General features: G+C 40.3%; 1 protein-coding gene across 1 annotated transcript in view; it reads right to left on the bottom strand.

The window, feature by feature from the left end:
- LOC116725745 (TOX high mobility group box family member 2-like) overlaps positions 1 to 13,981 on the bottom strand; it is a 103,394-nt gene that overhangs the window by 35,906 nt on the left and 53,507 nt on the right. Inside the window, 1 exon segment of the mRNA XM_032572093.1 lies at positions 11,060 to 11,119. Within this exon segment, the coding sequence (XP_032427984.1) occupies positions 11,060 to 11,119 (60 nt within the window).

The following is a 13,981-nucleotide window of genomic DNA, read 5'->3' on the forward strand; positions in this document are numbered from 1 at the left end:
TCAAGAAAATCTATAACTTTGAATGAGTTGACAGTGTCCTATAGAAAGTCATTCTACCATATGCTTCTTTTAAAAAAATGACAGAGCAACAAACGACATCTGGTCATGCATACATAAAGCTTTTCGTGTCCACTCTGCTCGCTCCGGATAGATGGATGCATAGTGACTGTAACTCTTTTAAGCATCTCATGGAGAATTTCAAAATTCACCTTCAAAGAGAAGCCTCGCGGGGGAGAGAAAGGGCAGAAATCAAACCCATCATCAATAGGTGCCTTAGCCGAGGCACGCCAAACAACTGACCATTACAGCGATGAGCTGCTGGTTCCACAGAGGCTACCTGACCTGGCTTTGAAATGACAGGGAATTCGATTTGGATGATGTATCAAGAAAGGCAGACGGTTTGGCACAATAGAGGGAAAACGAAACGGCAGAACGGACGAGGCTGGCAGACAGAAAGACAGAACTGGGATACGTGAAGTGTGTGCGGAGGGGTGGGGGCATTTCAGCACGTCCAATAGCAAGCCAGGGTCATAGGTAACGTCCATCAGTAAAGGACAGGTAGACTGTGCCGGGCTTTGGCCAATAGAAGAGGAATGAGCTAACCTATTCCCTGCTCCCCCATGCGCTGGTAATTCTCTCAAATGTCACATCAGAATAGATCTCATTTAGGTGGGTAAAAAGGACCTGACTCTCCATTGCAGATGTGGGTGGACCTGCGCTGGATTGGACGTGATCTCTGAAAGCACGGCTGCAAAGGAAGTGCTTTGAAAAGGCGTGAAAGGGGGCCAGGTTTATGTCAGTGCGGTTTAACTCAGTTATAGATTAAAGATAAGGAGTTTAAAAATATATATATATCTCAAATCTTTCACATTGGAGAAAATAGAAGGTTCTTGAGTTCTGGTCTAATACTTAATTTCTTTTTTTCAAGCAAAGGGTGTAACACTGTGCTCTTGGCCTTATTTCTTATTCTTATTCATTAGTGAGAATTGAATGAATAAAGAAAATATGTTGTCTCATAGTCACCCATCCACCCTCGAGGGAACATGGAAGCCCCGGTAATCACATATGGCACAATAGCTTGCCTATAATCCCCTTTATTTTTATTTTCATGATGTCACTCTCTTTAAGCTCCTTGCTTTATGAGTCGCAAACGGAGAGGAGTGGGGGCTGATGGGAGGCGGAGCGGTGAGGGAAAGAGGGGGGGTGAAAACAAATGATGTGGATCCCTCATTGTTCTTTCTCTATGCCCTCATTCCAGTCAGGGCAATAAGAGAACATTGTGATTTACTGTCAGTGAAGCGCAAGAGTGCATCAGAGAGAATCCACTGCGGCAGGGGCCATTAAAATAGATTTAACTTCCCACAGTATTAGGCCAGATGTCTGCACTTCTATTATATTTCAATCAGCCATGACCTTGGTCTCCACATGATGAGAAAGATCACTGGGAGAGAGGGAAAGAGCGAGAGAAAATATATGCAAAAAAACCAATAGAAATATCAAACTACTTAGTCCCACTAAATCCCTCAGCGCATCGTGCTGCATGTACACACAGAGAGAGGGAGAGAAAGACCAGGACCAAAATAGAGCCAAGGTTTCAAGTTCTGAAAGTGTATGAATCACTGAATGCATTTCTGCTGCTGTTTTTGGGAGAATGGTGCCTTTCTGTACTTTAGGAAGAACCCGGGGAGAACCCATAGAACCTCGTCCGATCTTACTGAGCTGGAGAAGTTTTGACAAAACACCCGACCCATAACCCCCCCACCGAAGATTGGGAAAAGATTACTGTAGATGTGCAAAAACGCTTCAAAACACTTGCTGCCGCAATTGCAGCAAACCCTGATTCTATGAGGTACCTGATGACGAAGAGCTGACTTTTCACACTTTTTTCTATATAAATATATTTAAATGCATAAATGCAAAGTATACACACAAAACATTTAGCATTTTTCTTCCATTAAATGTCACAAAAGAAAATCCCAATAGCGGAATTTGGAGTTTGTGACAAAATATGAAAACGGTGCAAGTGGGATCAACATTTTTGCGAGGCAGTCCATGAGCATGCTCAGACTTAAAGAACAAGGGAAGTGTTGACCTCTTATGTAATCACAGATTACCACGCTGTCTTCTGTGCTCCTAATCACATTCAGTTTGGAGTGAATGTCTACATAATTTCTATAAAATCTTTCCTCTCTGAGCGTCAGTATTTATTTCAGCTCTGGAAATGCACACTGGAGTTCACTGCTTGTTGCACTTCAGAGACCCATGATAATTGAACTTATTGGCTGACATGCACTGACCTAAAAAAAAATAAAAAGGTCTACCACTGGTTCTGACTACAACTCACAATACTCCCCCCCCCACCCTTTAGTATTGGTGTTCATGTTGCTCATGTGTTCCTTTGATGTTCTTCCAGCTCAGTTTTCACATATCGATGCACCACTGCTGGTTTAAGAGCTGGGGAAAAAAAAAAATGTTCAGCCTGATTTTATGATATTGAGTTTGCACACATTCTTAAAAAAAAAAAAAAAAAAAGAGTCAAACACAACGAATAAGTTGTATCTCCTCTTCATTCTGACGACCTTGCCGACGGGTCTGTGGATCCTCAAAGAAGCAGTGAGATGTGTGTTGGCGTTTTCATACCCTCAAAATTTTTTTTCTTCCATTTTCTCAAACATTCCGCTAGGATTTTATTTTTTTCTTGCAGCACGATAACGCAAACATAGAGAAGACTTTTACTTTTACTTCTATGGAGAGGTTTGGAGGGGAGAGCCAGTGTTGGGTAGTTAGGAGAATGCTGCAGTTGTGCTGGTGGGGGTATAATGGTGCACTGTGACTCACTATTAAGTAATGGTGCTTTTTCACATCAGCATCGCCTACACTGGGTGCCGAGGTGAACTGAGGTGTTTCTGACTCAGAGAGAGAGATATAGAAAAGGATGAAAGTAGGGAAAAAGAAGAGTGAATGTGGGATGGTCCTACAGGACAAATAACACCTGTCTCATGATTAATGTTGCCTGAAAGAGAAAAAATATTCTTCATTTGCAGGAAATCTGCCAAAGATACTTTGTAGGGTAACAAGTAGACTAACTCATTTAGCTATAAATTAAAAAAAAATAAAAAATAGTTCAAAGTTTCACAAAAACATATAAATGGTTGTCTGTAATTTTAAATGAGGTTCAGTGCCAACATATTTCTGCTACATAATGTGACATACCAGATGGTTTGTTAGACAGAGCCATCTGAGATAGTTGTCCTTCAATAGTGGAAAAAAGAAGGGAGGATCAAAAGAGTAACTGGCAGGTGACTGAAGGAGCCATCTGTCCATTTTGTACTTCATTCACCAAATAAGAAAATGGAAAACCAAGCTATATGTGAGACACGAGTTGTCCTGAATGTCGAGGAAAACTAAGAAAATCTTCTGAAATGTCCTGAAGTTATGTCTTGTCCTTTGGGTTTGGTCACTGACTTCTTATTCAGTATTTAGAGGAAGATTTTTTTTCTATGTTTTCAAGCATTGTTGTCTTGCCACCCACCGCATTTTGAATTTGTGTTGTAATTATCCTGAAAGCCTCAGTTTCTGTTTTTAAAGATCCCTTTCTCACCAAATGTGCTTGAAATAGTTAATATAAAATGAATGTGCTGTTTTATTTCTATTTTTAACACAGTACAGTTCAATATAAAATAAGGAAGGCATAAAAAATGTTTTCTTAAAGTGAATGGAGAAATACAGGCTCACATAATGTCCTGAGAACAAAAAGTGTGTCTGAATGTCTGAAAAATGTTTTAACTTTCAGTTTTCATTGTATTGACTCTGATGGGAGTCACATTTCACTCGATCTTTTGTCTGCGATACAGAGTAAGAAATTAAATCTAACAAACCTTACTTCAAGTTTACTTTGATTCAAGTCAAAGTTAAGGTAGTTAATACCCATTTTAAACTACATTTAGTTCAATATCCTATATTTTCTATACGATTCTTGATGCTTTAAACTTTAAAGTATCCCACATTCTGAAAAAAATCAAAATTCTGCTAAAACTTAAGGCTATAATTATTATAAAGATTATCACTTTTTTTGTATGGTTTTGAAACACCAAGAGAAAATACAACCACTTTGCTTTATTTAGTTATTAAGGTATTAAGTTGTCCAATTCTATAGTTTAAAGTAAAATTATTCAATTGTGTTTTTATTATTTATTATTTTATTTTATGAGTGAGAACCTGATATGAATTAGCTTTTAATATTCTGAAGTTTATTAAAAGTACTAAATGCAAACGTTTCGTTAAACTTTAATTTGGGATTATTTCTAGTGTTTTCACTATATTAAAAAGAAAATCCATCTTTTATTTAGTTTAATTTAATTCTGACTCAGAGAAACAAAAAGAATAAACAAATAGCAGAGGGAACGAACAAACAGTTAACCAGTTTATTGTCAATTTGTGACAAATAAATGATCTTGAGTTTACACAATAACTACCTGCTTGGTTAACTAACCAGTAACAACACAGAGAGCGTGTGCTTAAAGATGAAAAGTTTTAAGAGGAAGAAGCGAAGAAATAATAGTGTATTTTTAAATAGTTTGCTTTGTGCTAGCCTATGCTTGCTTGAAGACTTCCTTCAAGGGATGACTTGTGTATAAACAACCAAATCTAAAAACATCCCTTGTGGGAGAAAGGAAAGTAGATTTAAATGTCAAAATGTTCCCTCGGAAAAATCTGTGAGGAAGAAATGCTAAGAAGATACTGCAAGTCTGCTTCCAATTTTGATCAAGTCAAAATACCTTTAATGAGCACCTCAAAATTCAAGTTGATTTGTCAAAAAAAAAGTCAGGAAATGTCTCATTTAAGGGATGTTATAAACAAACCTCAGTATATTGTGATAGACTAAACAAAGTAGAGTAAAATAGAAGAAAAATGAGATATGGTTTCAGAAACTCCTCAAGAAAATCTGAAAAATGAGCAGCTGGTTGCTTTCAGAAGTCAGGGTTTGATATGAAACCAATAACACGAGCTTTGGATTTCTCACAGAGAACTGTTCAATCCATCAGTCAAAACTCAAAATATGGTGCAACTGTAAAACTATCAAAACTAACTTTAAATTGATATGTCTGGAAATGAGGGCATAAAGCAGACGAACGCTTGAGGAGCTGCAGATGTCCAAAACTCAGGAGATGAAATCTGTTGACATGAAAACTAGTTCTGCACTTCACAAATCTGGCCTAGACACAAATTTAACAAAACAAGCTGTTGACGAAAAGCCACAAGAAGTCATGTTTGCAGTTAAGTCATGTAGAGGAGACAGCAAACATATAGAATAGAGCAGTCTGGTCAAATGACACTAAAACACAGTTTCTGGCCTACATGTAGGTGACTATGTATAGGGAAAAACAGGACGAGGGAAGCTGAACAGAGCAGGTGAATAAAGGGGAATGCTGAAAGGAGACCTGTTATAGACTGCAGAAGTTTCATCTTTAAGCAGGACAACTACGATACATATACAGTCAGATTTATAATGGCGTGGATCAGCTTCAAAGATATTCTCATGTTAAAATGGCTCAAAGACAAGACATGAATACATTTGTGAGACAAAATAGAATGTGACAAAGTTGAACACTTGCAAAACCCTGCAAAGAGCAACAAGACAATGACACATATTAGCACTTGTAGTGGTCTGTCATTACTTCAACATCCACCACCATGTCGCTTCATTTAATCCAAATATTCTCTACTTGTCTAAGCCTGTGGTTTACCTATGAAGACACATGAGTCCATGAGGACTAATTACACTGCAGAGAGAAAGGAGAGGCCAGCCCAAAAAATCCAGAAATATACATCTAGGAACAAGTCTGCACAACCACTCAAACTGATCGAGCCTGATATGAAAGCCAATGAAGGGCACTCATTGCCTATTAAACAAAATTAGAATTTGTGTTGGCGTGGTTGGAGGAACACCAATCATTCTCACGGAGCTATAACAGCACTGCAGAAATATAAACGGCGGTCCGCCTTATTTCACATTTATCCGTGTGACGGGTTGATAATGAGCACACTGCCAGTTTCTTCACTTTCTCATTGAGTCTGAATAAATGTTCACAAATTCCAATCATGAAAGTGTTTACGTTTCGCATTCTGTAAAGAATGATGGGTCTGCCACGTTTTTTTTAATCCTATTTAAGCTGATGTAGATTGAGAAGGAACCTTTACGACTTTGGAAAGTATATTCCGATTAAAAAGTGATTTCGAGGTAACGATGACCCCCTATTAATCTAATCAAATCTGCAGCTAGTTCGTCTGAGAGATTTGCAATTCTGTAATGCTTATTTCCATTCCATCAGGATAAATGAGGCATTTAATAATCTTTATTTCAACAAACTGTCCCTTCGTAGCTTTGTGAGTGGGCGATACAAACAAAGCTGGTCAAAGAAAACTCCCACACATTTGCTTATATTTTGAAACTCTTAACAGATGAACAAAATGTAACAACATTAGCATCATCAAACTGCCCCACAGCTCCATATGTGCAGCTCACATGGATGTTTTTTTAAAGAAAACATGCAATATTTTAAGTAAGGAAAAAAAACAAAAACATCTTGTTTGAATGGATGGGCTGCATTCAAGCATACAGTGAACAGCCCCTTTAAGGCTGTTTCTGATTAGCGGTTTGCTCTTTTTTTAAAAGCCTAGAGATGTTATGTGTAATGTAATCTTCTGGCTGTGTCAGACTGCTACCTCAGTGCATTTGCTGTAGAAGACCCCAGACATGCAAACAAAGGAGTCTCTGTTCTGGCTACATGCACCGTTTTCACAGGCACACATCATGTACGGGTTCGGCTTGGTATCTGACCACACTGTTAAAATATGCAATAAAGCATATGGCCTCTTTCTTTCAAAAATATGTTTGACCTGTGCAGCAGTACAGTAATTGTGAGCATTGCCCTATGATCTAAGGAATAAAGGTTTTTTACCACAGTGCTAGTCATGCAGAAAAAAAAAAAATGGGGGAGGGGATATTAGATTAGAGGATCCTGGATCTCCATAACAAAACACAGAACATTTAATACATGCAATCAGAAAAACCTGAATCATATTATAGCAAATGCTAACGTTATGTATGAAGCATAAAGAAAACGCACATATTATATGCATGAACTGTGTTTGAACACATTGCTTGTTCAACCATTCGGATCATTCTGGGGGACGACTAGTGTGTTCTGGATTTTTTGGGTTAGTTGCAGTTGACACACAAACTAGGATGGAGCACCTGTGGAGTGGCAGAACAATGGTTGTAAATTTGGAAGAAGAAAAAAAAGGTGAATTTATTTATTTGCCACACTTTGCCACACTAAGTTAGTTTTGCAAGACAAAACTAACGCCATGGTGTTGGAAAGGAGGAGCTAACTGACTGCTGAACAGTGTGGCATCTTCCCTCTAAATCAGGGGTCTCAAACTCAATTTACCCGCGGGCCGCTGGAGGTAGAGTCTGGATGAGGCTGGGCCGCATTCACACACACGGTCTCCTCAGCCGAACCTTTCTGATTGCCTATTACCATATTTGGCCGTAGTCAGGCGCTGTAACAGCCGTAATTGTGTAGTGTCTCTTTAAGATACTCTAGTATTGCTAATGATGTCAGACGTATGCGCCACGGCTTCTCTGTAGAGAGAGTGGGAGAAACGTGCTAGACGGACATGTTAGCTCCCTAACTTTTTAATAATGTTACGGGTTGTTTGGACGCTGCTCAATTTTCATGTCTGATAATATAGCAGCCGTTCAACCGGGCTTTGTAAGGTTGGTGAAGAGCGTATTTATTAAAGGACAACACTGTGGAATTCCCAGTACCAGTGTGGTTGTGAGTTTTTGACAGTCCTGACGAATCTGCCGCCTCCTCTCCTCCCTTAAACACAACCCAAGCGTTACAGCGCCTAACCTTAATTACGTTACACTGATCAGCAACTTCCGGGTCTAGACTGGATGCTGAAGCACGTGAAGCGGGAGCGGCCGCGGAAATTGCGCATGTACCGCATGCAAATAATGACAAATAGAAAATGCAAATAGGCCCGGCCGATGTCCCGCCCCTGAGAGCAATATACTCCACCGTGATTGGTAAGTTCGTTCAGCTCCGCACACAGCACTGAAAAGTGCCAATTATATCAAACTCGCGGGCCGCACTAACATTAAACTTTCATATTAAGGCGGGGGCCACAAACTATCGTCCCGAGGGCCGCAGTTGGCCCGCGGGCCGCGAGTTTGAGACCCCTGCTCTAAATGAAGGTCAAAGCAAGACCAGTGTCATCATTTTTGGCCCAAATACTGTTTGTAGTTAAAAATAAGCTCTCAAAATGTTTTTCAAATAAGTTACTAGGTTTTGGGATGAGATTTAATTTTTTGCTGTATGCATTAAGTGGAAAGTGTGTTTGGATGAAGTGTAAGATTGGGTTCTCGACAGAGCAACCCACTGGTTACAGGATGAACTCCTGCCACAGTGTCACCCATTGCAGTTTATCTGCTGCAACGTGGGAACTGGTATCAAGGTAAAGAAGCAGCTGAACCTCAAAGAAAAAGGTGTGAAATTTCTGGTTTGTCTATGTACTAACACATGCGAGTAAGCTCCGAGTAGAACCACAGGTCTTTCAGATCAAAACAAGGTCAGCTAAGTTTGGGTCTCTGATCAGGACGCCTTCCTGATGCCTTCCTTTTGAGGTCCCATTGGGAGGACACTTAGTGAAGTGACTCTATCTGTTTTTGCTACTGAAAGCCTTGGGATGCCCCAGAATGAGCTGGAGAGTGTCGCTGGGCAGAGTGATGTTTAGGTTTCCCCTTGTGAGCCTTTTACTTCTGTTCATTTTCTCAAAAGCTGAGCAACACATTAAGATAGTCCAAAAGAGGAGAAAAATCAATAATTCGAGCTAGAAAACGTTTCTGTCAAAAAAAAGGCAATTTTAAAAATATTAGTAGTATTAGTAGTATTATACCGATGCTATTATATCCTGCTATAAAATTTGAAATTGAAGGCGTTCTGTTGAAGGACAGAGACGCCCAACAATGAACTCTCTGTTTCCCAGGTTTCTTCACAGCTTGTGTGTTAGCTCCTATTTGACAGCGCTGACAGAGCATCAACTGCAGCTGACATGTTTTGAAAAGCCCAAATTGCCTTATCCACTAAGAAGGTATTTGTTGACACAACACTGCAAACCTGGAGTGGGCGCTGGTGATTGACGCATGACCGCACCGTCAGCAAAACTACAAAGCTGGACATTTATCCCAATTAGCAAGCACACGTATGCGCGAGCGGTGACATAATTGGGGCAGACGAGGAAATGTGGCAAACAACAACCGACTTTACGGTCTTGTGATGTGAGCTGTAAGCAGACAATAAGCTGCTAAAGCTCCCCACTCGACCCTTCGTTAAAGTCCCGCAATCCCAACATCAAAGAAATATACAATCCTGTAGGATGAAAGCACATGTGTCCATATGTGTGTGTTTACTGAACTCTCTTTTTGATTGTGCATGTGTGTGTCTGAGTTGGTGGAGGTTTATGAGTGTTTATGTGTTTGCGGTGAGGTCCACATCCATATGTTTTTTGTTCGTCTGTTTTTTGCAGGGTCTAATTTAAATTTTACATCATGTGAGTAAGCACATTTTTGTACAGTGAGGACATTTTGGCTGCTCCTAACATCTTCAAAGGCTTGTTTGAAAGCACTTTCCGAGTTACGGTTGTAATTAAATTCTTTTTAATGGGCTAGTAACACAAATTTAAAGAAAAACGAGGAAAAAGAAGGGTGGAGGGCTTCTCAAGTAAGATTGTTCAAAGAGCTGCTTGCAGGAAGTTTTTTAATAAATCTTGTCTCCGCATTTATTGCACCACTCAGTCTTCCACAAAAGCATGTGGTGTAAAGGTGAGCCATGGTCAGAAAAGCCTATTAGCTTTTGGTATGAATCCATACTGCTGCTTTTTTAATTCTTACATATTGCCCTGGCTTTGATGCAGGGTATATTCACAGAAAACTTCTCTGTAGCTACAGTTGCAATGAGTGAGAAGTTTATAGGTAGATATCTCAAAATCACAACACACAGAGAAAGTCAGAGAATGTCTTTGTTTCAGTGTCGATGAACTTAGCGATTTATGACAGAATTAAAACTTATGACCATGGACAGCTGCATTAAGAGTTATGGTGAAAGAATCCATCACCGAGAGTAAAACTGTCCTTTGTCTCTCAGATTATGTCACTTCCTATTACTGTAATTGTGTGTTTGTGAGAAACAGATAGTTGCTGCATGCGTGGGTCGTGCTGTCCTTGGCCCTGGGGCTTTGTCCGCTGCCGCTTTGAGTTATTTGGCAAGGCGCTAATTGACACGAAGGCTCCACCTTCATCGTGCTTCGTCGGAACAAGAAGGCCGAGCCGCTGGATTAACAAATCTTTGAGGTCCAAATTCTGCCATATGTCCTGCCATGTGTTCCCATCTACCAGCTGGGAGCACTCAGAGCGGTGGCTGTGTCTAAATCACTGACCATGGGACTGAAACAGTGCCAGGGCCTCAATAATCTCAGAATGGTCAACATTTGCACTGTGTCTTTAGTGGAACCTGTCACCAGTAATGTCAGATTCATTTGGATAAATTATTTTATGTTTAGAATAGGAAAATGTGCTTCAGACAAAAATAATCAAAATGTGAATATTTTGTGGAGGATGCTTCTCTGATTAATGCCCAGTTTAGGTGGACAGGCATGCTGGATGACCAGTGCATCTCTGCGAGATGGTTAAACTTTGGAATTAAAAAGCAGCTTTGTCTGTTCCTTGATCTTCATGATATTGTTTATTCTGTAATGTTCTCTAAAAATCTGAGGCCTTCAAAGAACACATTTATATTGAAAATAAATTACACACAGGTGGTCTTCGAAGACATTTGGATTTTGCTGAATCAGAATAAAGGAAAATCAAAATTGAAAAAACATTTATTATTTTCCTAATATCTGTCCTTTAGTGTTAAATCCCAATAAAATCTAAAGGTTCAGTAAGTGTGAATATGTTTCAGAGGCACTATAAACACGTGGGCTGTCTTACCTGATTTGGTGACCGAAACTCTTGGTTGCTGTCATTCATATACATGTTGTCAGCATCAAACTGTGAACAGAAACACAAAGGATAAATAAACATTGTATGCGAGATGAGTTTTGGGAGAGAAAAAATTAAAAAGGACGACGGGTGCCTGGAGAGGAGGTACAAAGAGGAAAAGCTCTAAAGCTCTTTACGGGTGGCCTCAAGTGTGAGACTAATGACTTTGTCACTTTGGTTAAACCTCGTGGTGGCATGGCAGCACGGGCAATTACTGTTCGTCAGCGGGCCGGTAATTAGGCTACATGAGCGTGGTGACGAGAGACGGGCTTTTCCCTGTAGGCTCTGCTGTGTGTGTGAGAAAAGAGAACGAGTGTGAATGAATCTATGACTGCATCCAGTTAGGAAGTGTGCGCTTGCTGTCTTCGAGGGTGTGTTTGGGGTGCGCGCGTGTGTGTGCGCGCGCTGTGAAGTGAAGGCATGCTGTGTCTTCTAACTGGAGCTAATCAGGCAATGAAGGATCACTTGCTGCAGGTGCCAAAACACTCCTTGACATGGGGTTAGGGCTCGTGTAACAACAAATGACTCCCGACCGGCGAGGGTGCAGCGAAACAACACAGGGTCAACAGCAGAGTGCACCATGCTAGCTCTGCTCTCTCTACTGAACTAAATAGCTGAAAAAGAGATTAGTTTGAAATGTGTCACAATTGCTGGAGAGAGAACAATTAAACAGACCTTTTTTTAAGAAATAAAACCAACACAGTAATGACTGGCTGAACTTTGCAGCAGATAGTTCTATGGGCAAATAAGACAAGGATTGAATTGCTTGGGAACAAAGAGAACACAAACGAGATTTTCAACATAAGTACTCAGAACCAGCTGTAAAGCATGGTGGTAGTCGTATCATGCTATGGGTCTGTTTCACTCCTATAGGTACAGGAGGCTTGCAGAAAATGATGGGCATAATGGAAAAAGGTGAACCACCTTTAACTCAATTCGACAGCAAGACAGTTGCAATGTGGACAAAGATCCTAATCACACGTCAATGCTGGTTTTAGAACAGATAAAGCAGACTAACATTGACCTTCTGTAATTGCCATGACCTCAATCATATTGGAGACTTAAAGCATATGCTTAGAAATGAGTCAAATTTAAAGAGCTCCTCCATTTCTGAAAAGATGAATGGTCGAGTATGTAGCCAAAATTATGCCAGGATCTTACTGATGGCAACCGAAAGTTTGTGGTTTCCTTAAAACTCATTGAGGGACCGGTATTATTAGTGATGGGGTAGTATTTCAGTCTGTAGGCATGATTTTGACTGTGGATTGGAGAAGAGCCTCAAAAATTTGAAAGCAAATAAACCACAGGCTCTCTATCAGATAATTAATCAACTAATAATAAAGAATGGTTCATAAGCGTCAATAAAATACCCAACTGAATGCTTTCATGCACATCATGGATCTATTTAGACCTCTGTCTGGAACTGTGAAAACCCACAAAAATTAAGCTTGTCAAATACAGTCAACATCTCTATTTGTTGACCAAAGTCAGTCTTATCAATGCCAAGGCCTAAAAGAAACTCGTAAACTGACAGCAGTAGAAACATGATCAAACCAGACAGCATTCCATGTCACATTCCTCAGATTTAAATATATGGATGAGAAGGAAAATGAGAAGGGGCCCTTCTGATTTTGCCGGTGGTTCGCTTTGTGCTAAGGAGAAGGTTACCACAGGCTTGAAAGGTAAACAGATAGGAGAGCATACAAATGGATCGCAAGATGTACCTGCTCAAAACAATGGCCAAATAGGTAGCCTAATGGAAGGAAATGAGCTGAATTCCTTCGGGGGGAAATCTAATATCTATGCTGGAAGGCAGGAAAAGGCTGAAGTAGGTGAATGAGCATGTGAGTGGTGAGAAAGAGAAATTACTGTACGTCACTGCAGATGAAAGGTTGGGTAGAACGAGAACTTGCCTTGCGGCGACGATTGGTTAACGACGCATGCATTAAAAAAGGCCCAAGTGAGGATTCACATGACTAATTTAATGATTACATTTACATTCATCTACATATGCAAACATGAAATCGAGTCAGGAGCTGCGTGTAAGTCATATTTAAGCCACACTCCCATTCAAAGGAATCAATCTGAAAGCAGTAAGCGAGTGCCCTGTGTTTGCTGAAGTTGAATGCTGACTAATTGTGCTGCAGATCCAGCCGGCTGCTTAATCAAGCACGGGAGTGTTTATCATCTGACTAACCTGCAGAGAGAGGGTCAAACAATCTTGACCTGGCTCACATATCTGTAATAAACTCTTCCCCCAGCCCCTCACATGACAGCCTCTTGTTCTCTTCTAACTGAGCCATTTTATTCCATTAAACTCCACTTTAATATGACGCAAAGCCACTTACAGAGCCTGTTAAAGATTCTCTCGGGTGGAAAGAGATTGAAAGAGAGTGGCCGAACAATGTCGTTTTTAACCCCACAACACCTGGCGGAGCTTTCGTTGGGAGTTAATTTTTGCAAAGTGAATTCTTTGGGTGCTCAAAGAGAGGAAATGAACCGGGAGGTTGATCAATTTCGTTGCTGACATCAAGGCAATGCAGTGATCGTCAGAAAGGCCAAAACGGCCCGAAAAAGGTCAGCCATTTTGTGCTTCAACATGGCTGCTTATATATTGCAATGTAAAGCCCTTTCCCTTATGCTCCTTTCTCTGAACAACGCTGCTTTGCACTTTCTCACTCTTCCATTTAAAATGCCAATTTACTGCTGGCTCAGTGCTATCAGCTCAGCCATTACTCCATGTGGGCTGGGGAATATCTTTTACTCTTTCCCTTTTTTTGGTGTTCCAGTTATTTCCATTTTTCTTTTACTGTCTTACTTCTATCCCTCACTTTTCACTCTGTCGCTATGTTCCCATCGTCTCCACCTTTC

This window comes from Xiphophorus hellerii, chromosome 1, assembly GCF_003331165.1.
Source record: "Xiphophorus hellerii strain 12219 chromosome 1, Xiphophorus_hellerii-4.1, whole genome shotgun sequence".
NCBI lineage: Eukaryota > Metazoa > Chordata > Actinopteri > Cyprinodontiformes > Poeciliidae > Xiphophorus > Xiphophorus hellerii.